General features: G+C 43.6%; 1 protein-coding gene across 1 annotated transcript in view; it reads right to left on the bottom strand.

The window, feature by feature from the left end:
• Positions 1-433: 433 nt before the first annotated feature.
• The window catches only part of Dnaaf6 (Dynein axonemal assembly factor 6), a 70,241-nt gene continuing 49,406 nt past the window's right edge, over positions 434-21,268 (bottom strand). Inside the window, exons 3-4 of the mRNA XM_067150807.1 lie at positions 2,160-2,356; positions 434-691 (exon numbers count right to left, since the gene is read on the bottom strand). Coding sequence (XP_067006908.1) covers positions 434-691; positions 2,160-2,356 — 455 coding nt within the window. The remainder of the gene's footprint in view (positions 692-2,159; positions 2,357-21,268) is intronic.

The raw sequence follows: 21,268 nt of genomic DNA on the forward strand, positions 1-21,268 counted from the left end.
CGTAAGTTAACAAAGAAAAAACTATCAAAGAAATCCCAAATATTAACAGACAAAATGTTTCTAATCTCAAAATTAGCATAGAAAAATTCTGAAAGTAATCTCAAAAGTTGATCTAGTCGAACTCCGTAACTAATTCCAGCACTTAACACTAACGAATTCTGAAATTAACTTCAAAGATTAGCTTAATAAGAATATCACAAGTCAACATTAATAGTAACAAAAGTAAGTTCACCTAGTTGAATTCTCTAATTAATCTCTAAAGTTAATATAGACAAAAGCTCTCACTAATCGGGGTGGGAGGGAAGAGAAAAGTCAACGTAATCGAATTCTCTAACCAATCTCAAAAGTTAACATTTTAACATTGACAATTTCTAAAACTAACTTCAGAGGTTAACATAGACTAATTTTAAAAATTAACACATATTCCATTATCTCAAAAGTTTATGTAGTCGAACTCTCGCACCACTCGGAGAATGACTTTCAGCTCTTCCTTATCGTGGTCCCACTGAGCGCGACTCGAGTTGGGGTCCACGGTGTGGGGTAGTGGCAGCACTAGACGGTACACCGGTGAGCGAACGTCAATGCGGCTGCGTTCAACGTTCAGATTGACGTTCTCGTAGCGCTCGCCAGGTAGCGGGATGGTCACCACCATATCTTCGCAACTCGCTGTGGCTGGCGTACGATTTCCCATCTGGTGGAGAACACAAGAAGTGTCATTAGAGTCAGGTTTCGCCACAGAGCGCAAGGGTATTTGCTGTACATTAATGAACTTCATAGATAGTGTGTCTGACAAATAACAAAATACCACAATATGCAACATGTGCTTATACATATCGTCTTCGTTCTGCAATTTTTTGATTTGTTTCGCTCATGACATTCTGTGAATGTCTAACTCAGAAGAAACAGAACCACCTGCAGGCAGCAGGTAATTGCATTCTCGTAATTAAAAATGATTGTTACTTTGTCCACTTGCAAATCCTGAATGTCCAATGCATTCTTAGGACGCGAAAAGGAAGTGCTTAAATAAATAAACGAAAGTGATTATCCTCCTCGCAAAGAGCCCGTGTGTTAATTACAGAATTGGGAAATGATATATTCTTGGTCTTCGCCTATCATTCTCAGGACAGCTGACGGCGGGGACCAGCCACTCCGCCTCCCGAATGCAGAGCTACAAGGGTAGTAAAACCATCCACTGTTAAGCCAAAGTACGAATGCCGGCCCCGTGTTCTAGGGGTAGTGTGCCTGCTTCTTACCCGGAGGCCTCGAGTTAGATTCCCGGACAGGTCAGGGATTTTTACCTGTATTTGAGGGGTGGTTTGAAGTCCAGTAGGCATACGTGATTACAATTGAGGAACTATCTGACGGTGAGGTAACGGCCACGGTCTAGAAAGCCAAGAGAGGATTCGTCGTGACCATACGACACCGCGTAATCTGCAGGCCTTTGGGCTGAGCAGCGGTCTCTTGCTAGGCTAAGGCCCTTCTGGGCTGTTGCGCCATGGGGTTTGATTCGGTTGACACACAAATGCAGTTTTATTATGTGAAGGTTAAAGTTTTTAATGTCTTACTTCTTTAAATCTCTTCTTTCTTTCTTTCTTTCTTTCTTTCTTTCTTTCTTTCTTTCTTTCTTTCTTTCTTAATCCGTTTACCTCCAGGGTTGCTTTTTTCCTCAGATTCAGCGAGACCACCTCAAGGGCAGTGTCCTGGAGCGTGAAACTTAGGTTAGAGGATACAACTGGGTAGGAAGACCAGTACCTCGCCCAGCCTGCCTCATCTGCTATGCTGAACAGGGGCTTTGTGGAGGGATGGGAAGTTTGGAAGGGGTAGACAAGGAAGAGGGAAGGAAGCGGCCATGGCCTTAAGTTAGGAACCATCCCGGCATTTCCCTGGAGGGGAAGTGGGAAACCACGGAAAACAACTTATAGGATAGCTGAGGTAGGATTCGAATCCCCTCAAGTCAGTTGATCTCCCGAGGCTGAATGGACTCCGTTCCAGTCCTCGTACCAATTTTCAAATTTCGGGCAGAGTCGGGAATCGATCCCTGGCCTCCGGGTGTGGTAGCTAACTTTTAATCTCTTTTGGACTAAAACATGGCCTTTCAGTGGCTAAAATTCCAAGGTCTACACGTAAGATCTACGTTTGTGAGGAGAATCTTGACTGACCTGTAAGTAGATGTCTTCTGTGGTTACTGCTTGTCTGAACTTGATATCATACTGGGGCCTAGTGCGAGGATCGGCGCTCTCTTCACATACAGCGTCTTCCGGGACCTCCTTCTCGTCCCATATAGCACCGGTGTCCTCAGGAATACTGTTACTCCCTGCTTTGGATCCTTTCCCCACGGGAACGATATCAGCCGGTCCTGTGCAGAGAAAAGATAACTTGTTTTTCTGGTATTACTAGCTGTCGTATCCGTTGTTGACTGGTTACTGTTTGTACAACTGATGCAGTAAAGTGACAGAACACCACAGCTAACAATAATGAGGCAATGTAATGTTATAATAATAATAATAATAATAATAATAATAATAATAATAATAATAATAATTGCTTTACGTCTCACTAACTACTTTTACGGTTTCGGGGGACGCTGAGGTACCGGAATTTAGTCCCACAGGAGTTCTTCTACGTGCCAGTAAATCTATCGACACGAGGCTGACGTATTTGAACACCTTCAAATACCACCGGACTGAGCCAGGATCGAATTTGCAAAGTGGGGGTCAGAAGGCCCGAGCCTCAATCGTCTGAGCCACTAAGCCCGGCTTGTACGTAATGTTATAGTTGATAAGATTCATGGACTTAGAAAACTGCAGGCCATATGAGACATGAAATAGGATTAGCCTAATATTTCCGGAAATATTTGGAAGTTCGTGAAAAATGTAAATAGGTCGGCCATGTTGGTGGTCGAGGTAAACGGAGGAAATATTTGAGGAACATCGTTTCAAAACGTATTAAATGCAGTCGAGGTCAGAATATGTTTTTTTGCGGTTTCCCGCCAATTATGATATGCTCTTTAACGCTGTTGAGTTAGATCGGGTCATTTCGTATTTTTTCCCATAGGAATTCAGTGCTGAAAAACATGATTCGGGACAAATCGTATTATGTGCACAACGGCGAACGGTTCAAAACGTATTATGTTCACGATAATGTTTCCCAGCATGTATTTATCCCGCTCTTTTGTTGGCTGTTCCCGCTATTTTTATATCGTACTTGACATTGTGGTATTGCTTGCATGCCCGTTTACTTTCGATCATCATGGAAAGCTACTTACTCGTAGGAGAGTGTTTCCACGGACCTGAAAGTGAAAATGATTCTTCCAGAATATTTTCTGTACACAGTTCAACATTGGGTTTGGGACACCATCCACGGATGCTTGTAGTTACTGCGCTCGAATGCTCTTTCAAATTAAATATGAAAAAGTTAGTGATAAAAAGAACCGTTTGCTAGATGATTTGGGAGCAAATAAAATTCGCTCACAGGGTTTTCACAAACTTATGAGGGAACGACCTGCTAACACAATGTTCTTCTGCTTTGTTTTGCGACAGGTACAACCGCTTCCTAAATTATCAATTGGCGAAGCGTTCTATTCGCTCCAAATATCATTTTACGCACTATGTGTTAGCGATGTCAGTATTCAGAATCCGAAATTATATGTATGGAATGAGACTGAGGTTGAAAGAGGGCCAAACGAAGTGTCATCAGCTGTTACTTCTTTTCTAGATGCGGCACATTTTGATAAATCGATCACCTGTATCAGGCTGTTCGCAGACGGATGTGGAGGCCAAAACAAGAACATGCATATGATCCATGCTCTAGTTTATGGCTACAAACCAAGGCACCCGCTAACATTTCCATGATCGTTGTCAACTTTCCTGTCATTGAACATTCTTTTTGACACGCGGACAAGGTTTTTGGTGTTGTAGAAAAGTTTCTTCGTAAGTGCTCTGACATCGTTACTCTCGAGGAATACCCAGAGATCTATCAGTCTGTGGGGACTGTAAAACATCTAGGAAAAGAATGGGTTATAAGGGACTACAAGATCTTCGCCAAGCATTTTAACTAATTGGACGGGATTAAAGAAACGAAGACGGTGATTCTGAAGAAAAGCGAGAAATGTGGTCAGTACCACGTTACGTAAAGATGGAACCGACGTACAGGTTTGACGACCCCTCAAAGCGATTCGTAACCCTTCTGAAACTAGGCATAAGGCTGGGCCAGGTACATGAACCTCCCGTAATTCATAAACCGAGAGCATTAACTGACGCTAAAAACTGGACGTCGAGAACCTGGTGAAAACTAGATTTGGAGACAACTGGAAGGAGTTCGACAGTTTACAATTTTATGTTTCAGCACTAAACATCGGTTCAACGTCAGATACTGGTAGGCCGATTCATGATGACGACTGTGTCTGTTTGCATGAGGAAGAACGATTACTTTCAAGGCTGTAAACATCCATAACATTAACAATGTGTTAATAATAAATTTGCTGTACATGATGCGCTGTAGCTAACAATAAAGTCAATAACAATCTTTGGAATCAAATGAACGTTTCAAATCGTATTATGTGAATAAAAGTTTGTATCAGTGAATTGGTTCAAAACGTATTAAGTGAAATTTTATAATTAGAATGACGCCTTCATGTATTGGGAAATGATTTGAATCATGACTGATTCGGGAACATAACCTCAATACCTAGATTTTGCCGTTTAGAATTTTGACATGTCTTATTTGGTTAGGAAGTAAAACGTTTTTGTAACTTCCTGTAAAATTATAATCTGTGCACTTAATACGATTTGAAACGATGCTCCTCATTTCCGAAACGCAACATGATTGAGAGTATGAATATGGGATGGACTAGTGTGTTCGAACTAGTAGTTATCAGAACGTGTGAACCAGAGGATGGCATGCTGATTCCCGCCAATATTTAGGAAAAGGTGTTCTATTCGGGTAGGCCCTTAGTGCATGCGGTACGCGGCAGTAATGCCATCTATCGGAGATGAGTGGCGGCAGAAAAGACAAAGCACATGACAACGAACAGTAGTCAATGTAGGCTACTGGTAATGTTATTGTTGAACAAGTTTATGGTCTTTCGATATTGTAGGCCTTCACATTTTAGTTTTCTAATGACTGTGATATTAGGCATCCAGTGTAAAATGGGTCCTACCTCCTCCTTTACTGACTCCCTCTTATTCTTCAAGTGATCGTTCCTTTACGATCTTTTTCCTCATTTTGATATTCATCTTCACAATCTTCCTTGTCGATAAGGGACGATATTCACATGGATTTTTCACCTTAAGACAATCACGGCAAAAACCACCATCGTCGCCACTTAACACGATTGAACAGTGTTTTCATGTGAGCGATGCTCAGCGTTGATATGGACTAAGCAACAACATTCTAAATTCACAAGTATCTTTGTTATCATAGTCAGTAACGTACAGTAAGACTGCATAAAACATAAATGATCGGAAATTGCATTCTGTACAACATTTGCTATGTAGTATTTATCGGTAGGGCCACTAAGAGGGTAACATAGATATTTGAGAATTAAACTTTTAGGCCTTTCCCTACACTACCGTTTCACCTAGGATGAATAAATTATTTATAGTCTAAAGTGTAGTGCCTTATTCCCCGATTTTCATTCAATACTGTTTAACTAATTTCTCGTAGCTCGGCGTTGATATGGGCTTAGCAACAAAAGTCTAAATTAATGAATATCTCTATTATCATAGCCCGTACGATAAAACTGTACAGGGCATAAATGATCGGAAATTGTATTCTCTATAACTTTTGTTACGTAGTATTTATCTATAGGACCACTAATGACACCAGGAAGGATGTGAGTTCGATTCCCCGTCAGGAAGTCGAAAAATTTTAGAAATGAGATTTCCACTTCTGGAGGTGCACATGGCCCTGAGCAGCCTACATCACAAATGAGTACCTACCACGTTAATTCCTGGGGGCAAAGGCGGCCGCGCGTACAGCTAACCACTCTACCCCACGAAGTGTCGAGATTACGGATAGTGGAAGCCTTTACCTTCCACCCCTCCCAGGGCCTTCATGGCCTGTACGAAGATGACTTTGAATTTTTTGTTTTACACTAATGACATAGATATTTGAGAATTAAATTTTGGGCCATTCCCTCCATTACCATTTTACCCAGGGTAAATAACATTATAACCTAACCCTAAAGAGTAGTGCCTTATTCCACGACTTTACATACCGTACCGATTTTCATATGATTCTGTTCACCAATTTTTCTCATGGCTCGGCGTTGTTATGGACAAAGCAACAAAAGTATGAATACATTAATATCTCTGTTATAATAGCTGGTACGGTAACACTAAGACATAAATGATCAGAAATTGTATTCTCTGTAACTTTCATTATGAAGTACGAAGGGCGTACTATATTGTTTTACACTTTATTTTTTTCTACCCAAATGAAGTACATTACACATCAGTTGTTACGTCCACCATCTCAACATAATCTTCTTGTAACTGTATGGACTTTTGCCATCGATGTGTCAGTCTCTCCAGACCTTTTTGAAACCATTCTTTCGGAGTGTTGCGTACCCATGCCTTGACAGCTGTGTCCAGTTCTGCAAAATCCGCAAAACGGCGACCACGCAGGTGTTTCTTCATGTTCCCGAACAGGCGATAATCACTTGGTGCCAAGTCGGGAGAGTCTGGTGGGTGTGGCAGCACAGTGAATCCCATTTGATCAATCGCAGCGGTGGTCCCTTGGCTAGTGTGGGGACGGACATTGTCGACTGAATCTTGATCATGGCGTTGTAAAAGTTCTCTTCACACGTCCACACGCCTCTGCTTTTCGTCTGCAGACAAGAGTCTAGGCTCCCACGTGGATGACACCTTCCTCAACTGTACGTGACCGTGCACAATCTGCTGCAGGGTGTTTCTGCTAATTCCCGTGGCTGCCTCCATTTCCGTAAATGTGATGCATTTGTTTCCTTGCATGGCCTCTTCGACCCGGGAGATGCAGAGGGAATGTTCCGCCTCTAGCCACTTCGTAAATGTTCTGGTTCCCATCACCCGAGCTATAAAAAGGAGGGCTAGCAGCGGACATTCAGTGAGAGTTGGGCTCCGTGGTGGAGTCCTAGCCATTATTGGTGCTGGACTCGGACTCAGTGCTGTACTTCGTGGTGGAGTCAGTGTGCGACTCAGTGTGTTGGAGTTCGTTGGCTGGGCTGAGAGCGACAGAGGTATTGGCTGTCGTTAGTGCCCCACCGAAGTCTGAACGAGGAGCTGTGGTTGTGGTGACGGGTAGTCCAGTTAGTAGGTGAACTGGACCGACGGAGTCTGTGTACTACCTGAGAGTACTGTGTGTTTGTGTATTTCCGTGGACTGAGGATCGTCAATGAGTCAGCGAGGGAACCCGCTATCGTGAGTGTGAGGATAATGGACCTGTATTAATATTCGCTGTTGTGAGCATCGTCCTGCTGTTGAATACTGTTAAGCTGTTGCTGTTTGGTTGTTTACTGCATATGATTGTGTGAATTACTGGACTGTCTCTGGAGTCGAACCAACGAACAGTCATCGTTTGTAGAGTGACCCGTACCCCTGTGTTCAGATCCAGCAGTCCACACACAGCTGCTGTATGAGGTGACTTGACCTGGGGAAGTGAAAGTAAGGATTAGCCGTCCCAGGTATAGCAACGGCCTGGCGCGTCTGCTGTGCCATGAGGAAGAGAAACTTACAAAATAGACAGTAATTAGTGAGTGCGGCCATTCATGGTTAATTAGAATTGTGTGTATATAAAGATATATATGAGTATGTGCATTTATTGGGTTATCCTGAAATAAATTAGAATAATGAAACAGGCGGTGTTTTATTGGTAACAATATGTAGCTACGGGAAAGACTAATGCCTTAACCATTCTGACTTTAGTATTCAAAGATACATCTGAACACTTGAAGATCTTATCCAGGCCTCCGAATGCTGCTCTTCCAAGGGCAAGTCTTCGGCGAATTTCTGGACTGTTTGAGCCACTTCTACTGATGGGTGATCCTAACAAACAGAAACCATTCACCTCTTTGATAAAATTAGTTATCAACATGTTTGATGGTAAACCTGTTGTCATTATTTTGGTCTTGTTGATATTCAGATACAGGCCCATGTTCTCACTCTGCTCTCTAATTTTCATTATGATGTTCTGTAGCTCTTCTTTATTTTCAGCAAACAAAGTGGTGTCATCTGCATACCTAAAGTCGTTTATGTTCAATCCACCAAGCTTAAAACCATAAGGTGACTCATCCAATCCAAATTTCCTCATGATGTACTCAATGTACAGATTGAACAAGTAAGGCGAAAGTATACAGCCTTGTCTTACGACTTTGCTAATGGGGAAGCATTCTGTTTCACGTAGAGGTTACGCAACAGGGCAATGAGATGTTTAGGTATGCCCATCACTCTGAGTACACTCCACATCTTCTCATGACTTACACTATCAAAGGCCTTCCTGTAACCTATAGAGCACATGTACAGCTCCTTCTGATATTCCTTTGCTGTTCCACCATCCAACTTAATGATGTCACTAATGATGTATCTGGTTCCTCTTCCTCTTCTAAAACCAGCTTGAGTAGCAGACATTCAAGCTCTATGTATGGTTCTAATCTACATTGTATGATTTTCAGCATCACCTTGCAGGCATGTGGTATCAGAGCTATTGTGCGATAGTTGAAGCAGTCCAACAGATCTTGTTTGGGTATGGGAATGAAAATATAGTTAATGGGACGTAAAACCAGTAACATTATTATTAAATTAATTTCTTGCTCCATATCAAAGCATTATTGAATTTTTTGAAGCCATTAATTATATAATTGCCTATACTATTTGTATTTGTGATGGATGACTGTCATCCAATATCATCCGGGATAAAGCGAGGAGGAAGAAGAAGAAGATCCACATTTTTGTCGGAAATCTACCTGTACATTCTTATATGACGAACAATGGCTATAGTTCTCCTCAGAGAAACACGCAAAAATGTTTATACTGAGAATAAGTACCTGACGTTGTCAACAATGAGTACAACAGTATCTTCATTGGAAAATAGTACTTGAACGTCCAGCTTCGTCTTTCTCATACGAATATTTATTGGAGAAGGCAAGAAATCGTCTAATCTTTTAACTAAATGACCACATAGAAGTCACCAAACCTTGATGTTCTCTGTAGTGACAATCTTGCTATTTACGACCATATCATAACCAGATAGCTTCCACACGAGACATCGTATCGGCGACGACGTTATCTGCTCCCTTTATATGCTGAATATCAGTTGTGAACTGGAATATGAAGGACAGCTGATTAAGTTGGTTTGGGGGTATTTCTTCTCTGGGTTGAGAAAATGCATGAAGCAGAGGCTTATGGTCCGTATATATGGTACAGTGTTGTGCTTCCAGTATATAGCGGACATTCTGGACAGCCTTGTACACAGCTAACAGCTCCCTGTAATAGGCCGGCCATGTTATCTGGCGCGCTGAAAGCTTCTTGCTGAAAAACGCTAGGTGCTGACAATAATGTCCAAATTTCTGTTGCAAACATGCTCCAACTTGAGTATTTGATGCATCGGTAAAGAGGCCTAGAGGCGCATCTGGTAATGGATAAGCAAGTTCAGTGGTTTGCGCTAGGCTTTCTTTGCATTCGTGGAACGCACGTTGCAATTCTGGAGTCCAGGGGACAGGTTTCGAACTCTTAAGCTTAGAATTGGCTAGGACGTTCACCAACGGCACCTGCAATTCAGCCGAATTTAGTAGGAAACGACTATATAAGTTGACCATGCCCAAGAACTGGCGGAGGCTCTGGACAGTCTTCGGTAGAGGATATTCCAGGAGAGATTGGATTCTCTTTGGTGGAGGTTTCGTACCGGTCCTTTGAGAGACGATAGCCCAAGAAGATTACCTCACTTGCACCTAATACGCACTTGGATGGATTTATGACTACACTAATCTCTGGAAAAGTATGCGGTAATGGTACATATGCTCTTCAGCATCCCGTGAAAACACCAGGATATCGTCAATATACGTGAAACAGAAGTTTGAATCCCTAGTAACCTCATCCATAAAACGCTGGAAATTTTGTCCAGTATTTCGTAACCCGAATGACATATAGGGAAATTCAAACAGCCCGAAAGGTGTCGCTATGGCTGTTTTTCAAATGTCACTGGGGTGAATCGGGATCTGTTGGTAGGCCTTGATAAGGTCAAATGTACTGAATATGGTTGACCCAGCAATATTATGGCAAAAATCTCCTATGTGTCGTACCGGGTAACGGCCGGGTATGGTCCTTGCGTTCAATGCCCAGTAATCACCACATGGACGCTATGAGCTGTCCCGCTTAGGTGTAAGTTGCAGGGATGAGAACCAGGGACTATTAGAAGGTCTCGCTGTACCGCACCTTACCATGTTCTCGAATTCTTTCTTCGCTATCTGCAATTTTTGAGGTCCCAGAGGACGAGGTCGACAAGAGACCGGTGGGCCTTCGGTTGTCCTAATGTGATGCACAGTATTGTGTTTAATATCACGTTGGATCCCAGGTGGGTGAGTAATGGAGTGAAAGTCAGCGAGCAACATGCTAAAAGATGAGTCGGTGGAGACTGCAGCAGTCTTTACGCAGGCCTATTCGATAGAGGCTAAAGATGCCTTAACGTGTAGGCCGGTGGTGCCGTCGAGGAGACATCTGTTGCGGCAATCAGGGAGTAAGTTATAGTAAGCCAGAAAATAGGAACCAATGATGGCTGTGCTATCATCAGCAATGACAAATTGCCAGCGAAAGTCACGACGTAAACCAAGGTTGAGGTTCATGGGAAGGCTACCATACGTCCTGATTGTAATACCGTTTGCAGCGCTCAGCTCATACCCGGAAGGTTTGCAAGTGATTCCCAGAAGCATACGCGGGAAACGGCAAAGGTCAGATCCGGTGTCATTCAGAAATTTTGTTTGGTATTCCGATCAAAAATAAACAGACGGCGGCCCGATGTAGAACAGACAGTTGCAGTCTTCACTGGCTGTTCGTTCCGTTTTCCGCCTGCCAGGAACAAGGACTAATACATTTTACAGCTTTATCTTTAACTTTTTGTGGTACCAACAAAGCCGGCCCTGTGGCGTAAGTGAACGGTAGCGCTTTTAGATCTCCTCCTACTGTGACTTGAGGGACAAGAGACCGGTGGGCCTTCGGTTGTCCTAATGTGATGCACAGTATTGTGTTTAATATCACGTTGGATCCCAGGTGGGTGAGTAATGGAGTGAAAGTCAGCGAGCAACATGCTAAAAGATGAGTCGGTGGAGACTGCAGCAGTCTTTACGCAGGCCTATTCGATAGAGGCTAAAGATGCGCTTTTAGATCTCCTCCTACTGTGACTCTTGCCTCGGGGCTGGTTACGGGCCAGGGCATTGACTTTACGTGTCAATTCCTCCATCTGTGCAGCGAAAGTGTTCGGCGCAGTGCATCGTGCACGAGGGTGCGTTCTGTATGTGGGGCGAGTTCATTCTTCCGGATGCCGCCACAAGAGTATAAGGAGCCGAGCCACATTAAGGTTGTAGGGTGGGCACGTAACACACATGAGCAATCACTCGCCCAAATCTTGACTACGCCTAATGTAGAACAGCTCACGTAATTCGGCGTACCACTTTGGCTAAGGATCGTTACCTTATTTATCTTATGTTTTTTACGCACACCTATCAAGGGATCTCCAGCACTTCGGTCGTTCGGAATATCGCTTAACCCCTCCCTGCTGAAAAACGGAAAATTTTTGCATGTGCAATTTGCGATGGAAATGTGAACAAACGCTAATGTGAAAGTTGCATTTGCGTAGAACTGTACGTAGAGACAACCCCGCTTCCCGTCCTCTTAAAGCTGCACACAGGAAAGTGGTCTTGTGATTCCGGGAAGTTGATAACAGCTAGTATCATATCACAGTGGTCCCATGTACCTCAGCGGAGATGCATTGCACCGGAAATTCCGCATTTAGAAGGCTTGTTTTCAACAGAAGCAGGGTGTATATATATATATCGCTACGGTACGTATTTTTCCAACATGTACATAACGGTTGTTTTTAAGAATATAACATGCTGTCAGGCCCAAAATTCTTCTGGGCTCGGCGTGTTCTGCTACGTAGCAGTTGGCGATGCGAAGTGGTGGATGTGGACACTGCCTGACTAGCACGGTGGCAGCAGAACAGTACAGGTGTCTCTCTATTGTGTAGTGAGGTTCTGCGTAGCATAGGAAGCCGGCAGATGACTCACGCACAACACGCGCTCGTTTGCTTTCCCAGGACTGTTCACAACACAGCCACATGCAGATACTGTGAAATGTCAAATCCATTATTTGTTCTCAAACCCTATCTTCTCCTGAGTTTGGCTTGCTCTAATATTTAAGGAGCATTTCGTATATTACCTTCAGATATTTTTTTCAAAACTGCTCGTTGAGATTATTTTCTTCAACGATAGACTGATGTCAACTAATGATTCCCTTATTTACATTGCTCCTGGTCTGATCATTTCAGTCAACAGAGATTAAAATACCGTTCTGAAAGTTCTATCTGATAGGTCGTACGCTACATGTATTTATAGTTGTAGCAGCACAGTCGCTGCGTAACAGGTACTGTAAAGTCAACACCTTGCCACTGGTTACGCGTACTTAGTCATATCTCAACACCCTACCTGAGGAGAAAGGAAGCTCTGCTGACAGAAGCAAAGAAGATCTGGTCATCTCCCTCATTACCAGTTCACCAGGAATTTTGCTACCCATCGCCAAAACAACTTTGATCTAGGAGACCAGCAAGTATACTGGCCGGCCGACTCTTGAGGGATAATTTAAACCAGAGCTGGCGGGATGAGTGGTCAAATTTAACATCTGGTACTAATGCTCATGAGCTAAATCGAACAAGGAAAATGAAGGGTTTCGACCTCCCAAGAAAACGATGACGTCGCCTCAACAGACTGAGAACTGGGCACGGACGCTGCAATTTCTTACGCCATAAGTGGGTTTGGATGGATTCTGAAATGTGTGAATGCAGTGAAGAGGAGCAGACCATGGACCATGTCATCCTGCGCTGCCCTCTTCATGCCTACTCCGGAAACCTCAGCGACCTGCTTCATCTTTCAGAAAGTGCCGAAGAGAAGCTGAAAAATTTGGACCTGGACTTATGGACTTGTTGTTATAAACACCATACGATTAAATAAATAAAGTCACTCAAGAGGACGACTGGTGGTGGTGGTGGTGATGATGATCGTTTTAAGAAGTACAACAGAGCAACCATCCTGTTTTACGCTGGGCGCTGCGCAGTCTCTAACTACCGCCACAGGTAGCTAAATATGTTCACTTGTAGTCTCAACTATGCAACCCCGCGTCATAGCAAAATGGACTCCGAAATGGAAGCATTACTCGCAATATTAATAATACGACAACGCCGATGTATACGACAACAAATAAAGATGGTTGCCCAGATGTACTTACTCTTAAAGAATAATTATTACTACCACGGCAAATACAGCGCCGTTTTATGTACATCAAATACTGCAAACACGCTTACATTGCTATACTTTTGGAAGCTAAATAAACACGAGAAGCCGAGTGAGTCTGACAAAATTCAATGAATTTTTTTGCTAGTGGCTTTACGTCGCACCGACACAGATAGGTCTTATGGCGACGATGGGATAGGAAAGGTCTAGGAGTTGGAAGGAAGTGGCCGTGGCTTTAATTAAGGTACAGCCCCAGCATTTTCCTGGTGTGATAATGGGAAACCACGGAAAACCATCTTTAAGTCTGCCGACAGTGGGGGTCGAACCCACTATCTCCCGGATGCAAGCTCACAGCCGCGCGCCCCTAACCGCACGGCTAACTCGCCCGGTGAATGAATTATAATCCGGTAACGTGCGGTACAACTACTTGGATGGCACGGCGGTTACGTTGAACTAGGGATGGCGTGAACTACACGAGTGACTCCGTTTTCGTGAAATAAATTATGGTCGAACACAGTGGCAACTAGCCACTACCGTACTTCGGACGAGACACTTGGAGCGCATTGTCTGTACTGAATATTACAGTTATTGCATACAAAATACAAAACGAATTAGTTTGTGGATTATAGCAGCCGCCAGTAGTGGTGACTAGTTGCTAGTGGTTCAACGCTGCCTTAACACTAATCAGAAGAAAAAATAGAAGAGGTCTGACTTTTCGAAGAATTAAGGTATCGGCAAAAGAAGGGTAAGAGTCATGAAAGGCGCGAAAACGAAACACTTCCTAGGCCTCACAAATCTAACAACGTAGGGGTCGGAAGAGAACAAGAGTTGTCCAAGGGAGGTTCGATAGGAAATATGAAGGTAAGAGGGAAAAAGTAGCAGAAATGTCAGACTCAGCTAGAGGGCCCGTGGTTGCCAATCTACGCTCCCAAGATGAGAGCCACTGGATGATTCCCCTTTAGTTACCGTATCTCTTGCGACAGGCAGGGGATACCGTTGATGTATTTTACCACTCCCACCCATGGGGTGAAGTACCCACTCCAAACGGGCGGAAAGTTACTACGCTATCTCCTAAACCACAGTGGCAGACTATCCATTTGTATCTCAGACATTAAATGAATGCTATTTGTTTAAAATCCCTTCAATTGCTACAGAATTTAAGGGACGTCGGTGTATTGGAATGTTGTCCCAGAAGAGTTCTTAGCGTGCCGCAAGCTAACGAAATGGAGTGGTCACATTTAAACACCCTTAAATGCCACCGCTCTCAGCCAGGCTCGATCCTGCTGTCTTGAGAACAGGTGGGCAACGACTAATTAACCGCGATACTAAGGTCGGCTTGAACCTCATAGAGGCTAAGGTTAACGATCTGTGGCAAGTTTATATGTGGTAATAGGGTGAAGGAAAATGTTCATGACTTTTAGAATTATGCTCCATCCTTCCTCATTTATGGGAAGGTAGGCTACAGCCATTCTTGCCTGTCGGGTTCTGTCTTCAGAAGTCAGCATTGCATCACCCTGCCCCTTGGACATACGCAGTCGTCATATCTCAACATTTGAAGGAAAAATACGAAATAGAGATTATCTTACATGCTGATTGCTTCACAAATGTTGCTGGGAATGCATATTGGCAATGTAAAGCGATTCTGTATAACGAAACCGATTCCTGGCAACTATCTTATGTTACTTAATCTCTTATGTATTGGATCAGCTTCTAGTTTCATACAATATTCACACACGTTAGAGTTTGAAGGCCCAGAACTAGTGGTCTGTTTACTTCCAAATTAATGGGTAATTCATGGAAGAAAGCGTTTAACAGGCTAATTTCCTTTTAAGGAAAAAATACATACTGAAACCCTGAGCAAAGAGGAGTTTTAAGAGAGTGAGGTTTCATCTAAAACTCGATGGGTGCCAGTATATCTCGTGCCAGTTAACTGCACTAATGTATATAAATTGAGGAATTTGGAATTACAGGGTACCGGTATTATAATCTTCGGAAAGTTGAGTGCGTAGAAAACGGATATCCCAGTTGCACACTTAATATTAGCCCTTTTTAATAAGCCAAGCAGTTATTTTCGTACAGGTCTCGGAAAGAAAGCTTTTGGAGGAATAGGAAGTAAAGGCTTCCACTATCCGTATCTGGGTACTACGAGATTTAGAACGGTTAGCTCTATGCCCGGCCACCTGTACCCTCATGAATTAACCTAGTAAAAGCAAAGCAAAGTCATCTCCGTACAGGCCATGAAGACCCTGGGAGGGGTGGAAGGTAAAGGCTTCCACTATCCGTACCCTCGGCACTTGGTGGGGTAGACGGGTTAGCTCTATGCCCAGCCGCCTTTTCCCCCAGGAATTAACCTGGTACTCATTTTTGGTGTAGGCTGAGTGAACATCAGAGCCATGTGCACCTCCGGAAGTGGGAATCTGTTTTATTTTTATTTTTCGACCTCCTGACGGGGAATCGAACCCACGTCCTTCCGGGTGAACCAAGCACGTCTTTACCTCCTCGGCCAGGCAACACCTGAATTAACCTAGTACTAATTTTAGATGTAGGCTGAGTGAACCCCAGGGCCATGTGCTTCTCCAGAAGTGGAAAACTAGTTACTAAAGATTTTGACTTCTTGACGGGGAATCGAATTAGTCTTCACCGAGCTCGATAGCTGCAGTCACTCAAGTGCGGCCAGTATCCAGTAATCGGGAGATTGTGGGTTCGAGCCTCACTGTCGGCAGCCCTGAAGGTGGTTTTCCGTGGTTTCCCATTTTCACACCAGGCAAATGCTGGGGCTGTACCTTAAATAAGGCCACGGCCGCTTCCTTCCAATTCCTAGGCCTTTCTTCTCCCATCGTCGCCATAAGACTTATCTGTGTCAGTGCGACGTAAAGCAAATAGTAGAATTAGTCTTTTGCGTGAAGCGAGCACGCCTTTTATCGCCTCGGCTAGGCAGAGCCCTCATTTTAATAGTTATAATATTTACAGTATTTTAGTTGTACAAGAATATATGAGTAAAAATATTTTGTCATCTCTAGTTATTTCTGTGATCTCTGGAGAGCAGCTGTCATTTTAGGTTTTTTTTTTTTTTTGCTTTACGTCGCACCGACACAGATAGATCTTATGGCGACGATGGGATAGGAAAGGCCTAGGAATGGGAAAGAAGCGGCCGTGGCCTTAATTAAGGTACAGCCCCAGCATTTGCCTGGTGTGAAAATGGGAAACCACGGAAAATCATTCTCAGGGCTGCCGACAGTGGGATTCGAACCCCCTATCTCCCGGATGCAAGCACAAAACTACGCGCTGCTAACCGCACGGCCAACTCGCCCGGTCATTCTAGGTTTTGGCCAGGAGTTCGGTATCGGATGCCCATCCCGGCGCCATATGATATTTTGGTTTAAAAATACATCTAAGGATTTAATGGGGTTCGAACTATGGATAGAAAGCCCCATACGCAAGAAAGGTATCACATTATTACTTCCAAAAAGAAGGCTTCTTTGTCTGCTACTTTCCTTCTACAGTCCCTTAAGGTCTTACTCAATCAAATCATTATCTTTTTCCTTGTGAGGTTGTTCCATTAGAATCATGCCGCCTGTATCCTATGGTTTCTCGAGAACAATGCTACCTACAAGGCGATATTAATGCCACGCCCTTCTCAGCCTAGAGGGTCAGATAAGGGGTTGCGACATCTTAATCCAAAATATTCTGTTTTAGGTTGCAGACCCACACCACTCCCTTACAGACCAAAAAACCAAGCCCCACGGCACTTAACGCCCTTGAAAGGGCTTTAGTCTGCCCAGCGACCGCTGCTCAGCCCGAAGGCCTGCAGATTACGAGGGCCCGTGTGGTCACCACAACGTATTCTCTCGGTCGTTATTCTGGGCTTTCGAGACCGGGGCCGCCATCTCACCGTCAGATAGCTCCTCAATTCTGATCACGTAGGCTGAGTGGACCTCGAACCAGCCCTCAGATCGAGAGAAAAATCTCTGACCTGGCCGGTAATCGAAACCGGAGCCTTCGGGCGAGAGGCAGGCACGCTACCCATACACCACGGGGCCGGCTACTACCTCACAGAGCTAGGATTTAATGATTCTGTAACTAGAGATTTCCCTGTTATTTACCAGAAACACTTAGTCGAATTAGGACCAGCAATGGAGTTCTAAATTGTCAAACAATATCCCAGACACCCAATTATCATCCACTTTCACAATTGTCAATAATTCGGCCTCGCTCAGAATCCCATGCAGCTTCTGAATGCCTTATAATTGATCGAAAAATCCTCAGATGTACAAACCACCATGAACCCCATCCCTCTACATACAGACACGGTAAGCCTATTACGAAATAATAAAAAGGAATTCAAAGAAGAAATGCACCTCAGCCTAATAAAGCTCCATCGGACCTAAGCTTCCCCACTACGACGACTTTATTCCAGCCCACACAACCACATAAAATAAATAATTGGAATGACATTAATAAATTTAATTACCTCCCGCCAGTAATCTATGTGTAAGAATTTGATGATGTTACTTGAGCCCTCTAGTTATTTGGTCAGATTCTACCACATTCAGTCTATACACCAGATAAATTCAAACAGACTGGTGTATATACAATCACCTGTAAAAACTGTTGGAAACTGGAAGAGAATTTGACATCAGATTTCACGAACACCTGGTGGCACTTCGGCTACATAAGCATGAAAAATAAGCAGATGATGCACGATGAAGCCTTGACTCTGGCACGCGTTGTGGAGTACAACATTTAATAAAAATCGTGACCAGAAACAGTTTTAATTAATCACATACAATTAATAAAATTCACAGTCACGTACAAGGCCTACATAAAACGTGGTTATATTTAGCAGTATCGTTTTATCTGTACACTTCAAATCTTTTCCTTCTTGTTGTTATCTCGGATTAGATACACAAAAGTCGAAAGTAATTTCAGTTCTGTTTTTTCTTGTCGTTTGTTGGTTTGTTTGGTTTTTAGATAACTGGAAAATGGCTTAACAAATTTTTAGAAATTCGGTATTTAAGTTCATTGATAGCCGGGTTGTGCTCAAGGCTAGGTATTATTTGATTATTATACAGTCGCTAAACAATATTAAGGGGACCAAAACAGGAAATGTCCATTTCCTCTCTTTTCTTTATCGAAACAGTGTGAATAACAACAGTTTCGTAAAGTGTATACACACGTAAAGGAAAGTTTGTATCACCTCGGACCAAAGAATTCCTGACTCGTAACCAAAAAATAAAGAGATATACAGAGGTACCGTATCACCGTTATTTATTGTTCAACAAAACAACAAATTAGAGCCTCTACAACAAAACAGCTTTACTTTCTCACTTTGAGTTCCTGAATACTGTGCACACCAGTACCTTTAATGCAGGATAACACGCCACCTAATACTGATGTATGTCTGAATTCGTCTTTGCATACTCTCCATTAGTTCATCAAGGTAATGTTGCTCCAAATTGCCCCACTCCTCAATGGTAGGCATATATACCTGCACTATTGTGGTGGGCATTGGCTTGGTGTCTATCTTGACAACGATAATCCTTTCACTATGCTGTTCATAGCAGCTTACCCACTGCGTAGATCTCGCAAAGTAATTGTGGGTCGTTGGGTTGTGATGTCAAAAAACAGCCTTCTCTAATTTACCGCAGGCATGTTCGATAGGATTCATGTACGGGAAACGCGGCGGCCACTCTAGTCGAGCGATACCATGATCGCGAAGGAAGTCATTAACGATAACAGCACAATAGATGCGCGCATTATCGTCCATTAAGACAAATGATCTCCAAAATGCTCGTGATACGCTACCGCGAGGGATCAGTGGATGTCTTCCCTGTTTCGTACAGACGTGACATTGCCCTGCATAACTAGGAGTGGCGTACGGTGGCTCCACATAATGCCACCCCAAAACACAAGGGAACCACAATCTCGTTGCACGTGCTGAACAGTGTGCCTGAGGCGTGAACCCTGATCAGCTGGTCTCCAAAAACGTCCCCGACGATCATCAGTAACAAGGCATGTGACACTCATCGGTGAGAAGGACTTTATACCCATTCTGAAGAGACCATTCAGCATAATGTTGGGCTCACCTTTACCGCACCCCATGATGACTAGGTTTGAAAACAGGGCTTCGCCATGGGTATCGAGAGTGAAGTTGTGGCCTGTGCAACCTGTTTCTCACAGTTTGAGTTGAAACGTGGCGATCTCTGGCTGTCTGAACATCGTTATTCAGCATGGTGGCATTGCGTTCAGGGTTCCTCCGAGCTGAAATTCGAAGGCAACGGGAATCGACTGCAGTCGTAGCCTTTGGACGACCTGTACGATGCAAGTCATCAACAGACCCTGTTTCCGTGTACCACATACATGTTCGAACCACATCAATGTGATTACAGGCCACACGTCGAACAACTGCCCATGTTGGCCATCTTTCTTGACATAACGTGATATGCGTACACGTTCGCATATCGACATACCACGCCGTGCCGTCCTAGGTGCTCACTACGCTGCTTAGAATACACATCTAATGCTGCACCTCTGGTGGCCATGATCATAAAGGCGACGAATTTCTATTGTCTGACACCGTGGTTAGGCCAATCACTAGACTGCGTGCCAAAAGTCTGGATTCAGTTTTAAACGTCTTCGCAGTGTTCAAATTGAGTGAGGGCATGTGACACGGTTGATGGTGATTCGTCCGTTGAAGCAGACTCCTTGCTGTTATTCGACAGGAGTAGGCCGACATTGGATTTCAGATCCCCACATCCAGACATCCAGGAGACCCACGGGCGTCAAATAGAAAGGCCTGAACCAGACAAGCCGTACATATCCTCAGCCATACGATAAATAAAACCTTCCACACTAGTGCTACAACTTCAACTGAAATATTGCCTCCCTTTGGAGCGTGGGGTACTGCCTCTGGACTTCGGGTGCATGCAGTTGTCAGTATGTTTACAAACATCCTAAGGATCCTCATTAACGGCTGCATAGTACAGTCCAAGGTAGCAAAACAGTTGCATGACAGACAGGGTCGATGCAAAACATTTTTTGATGAATGTAGTTTCCGATATTTTAAGTTTACTGCATGTTGATAGTATGGGGAATAGAATCGGAAATACTGGCAATAATCACATTTTTCATAAACTTCCCAATGTCTGCGGAATTATGAGTTATATCGATTACCTTTACATAAGAAATGCAGAAAATAAATTGTTCACTATTTTATCTCCCGCACATTTTTATCGTATTGCCCCCTAATTTCCCGGCATGTTTCCTCACATTTTTCAATCTTCCTTTCCAGCAATCGATTTCGTACTTCCCGGGCTAGGATCAGGTATTCCTCCCGGTCAGTTGGGTCCGTAAATCTTTGCCATCTTTTCCTATAATCATTTTTAATATGGAAAAAATCCTTCAGGAGATCCGGCGTGGTGTCATATTGGGTGCCTTGGCGGCACTAAACCCGCGGCCGGACTGCATTCTTAGTCATTACCCGTCCAGGAGCCGTTTCCAGCGCGGTCCGCACATTTGACGACGGTCCGGAACATTATTATTATTATTATTATTATTATTATTATTATTATTATTATTATTATTATGTGTTGCTGGAATGGCTGATGACAGGAAAAACCGGAGTATCCGGAGAAAAACCTGTCCCACCTCCGTTTTGTCCAGCACGAATGTTACATGGAGTGACCGGGATTTGAACCACGGAACCCAGCTGTGAGAGGCCGGCGCGCTGCCGCCTGAGCAACGGAGGATCCTTATAAGTACATTAATAACAGTAAAATCAATTGGTCTCACCTCTTT

The sequence above is a fragment of the Anabrus simplex genome, chromosome 7, assembly GCF_040414725.1.
Source record: "Anabrus simplex isolate iqAnaSimp1 chromosome 7, ASM4041472v1, whole genome shotgun sequence".
Lineage (NCBI taxonomy): Eukaryota > Metazoa > Arthropoda > Insecta > Orthoptera > Tettigoniidae > Anabrus > Anabrus simplex.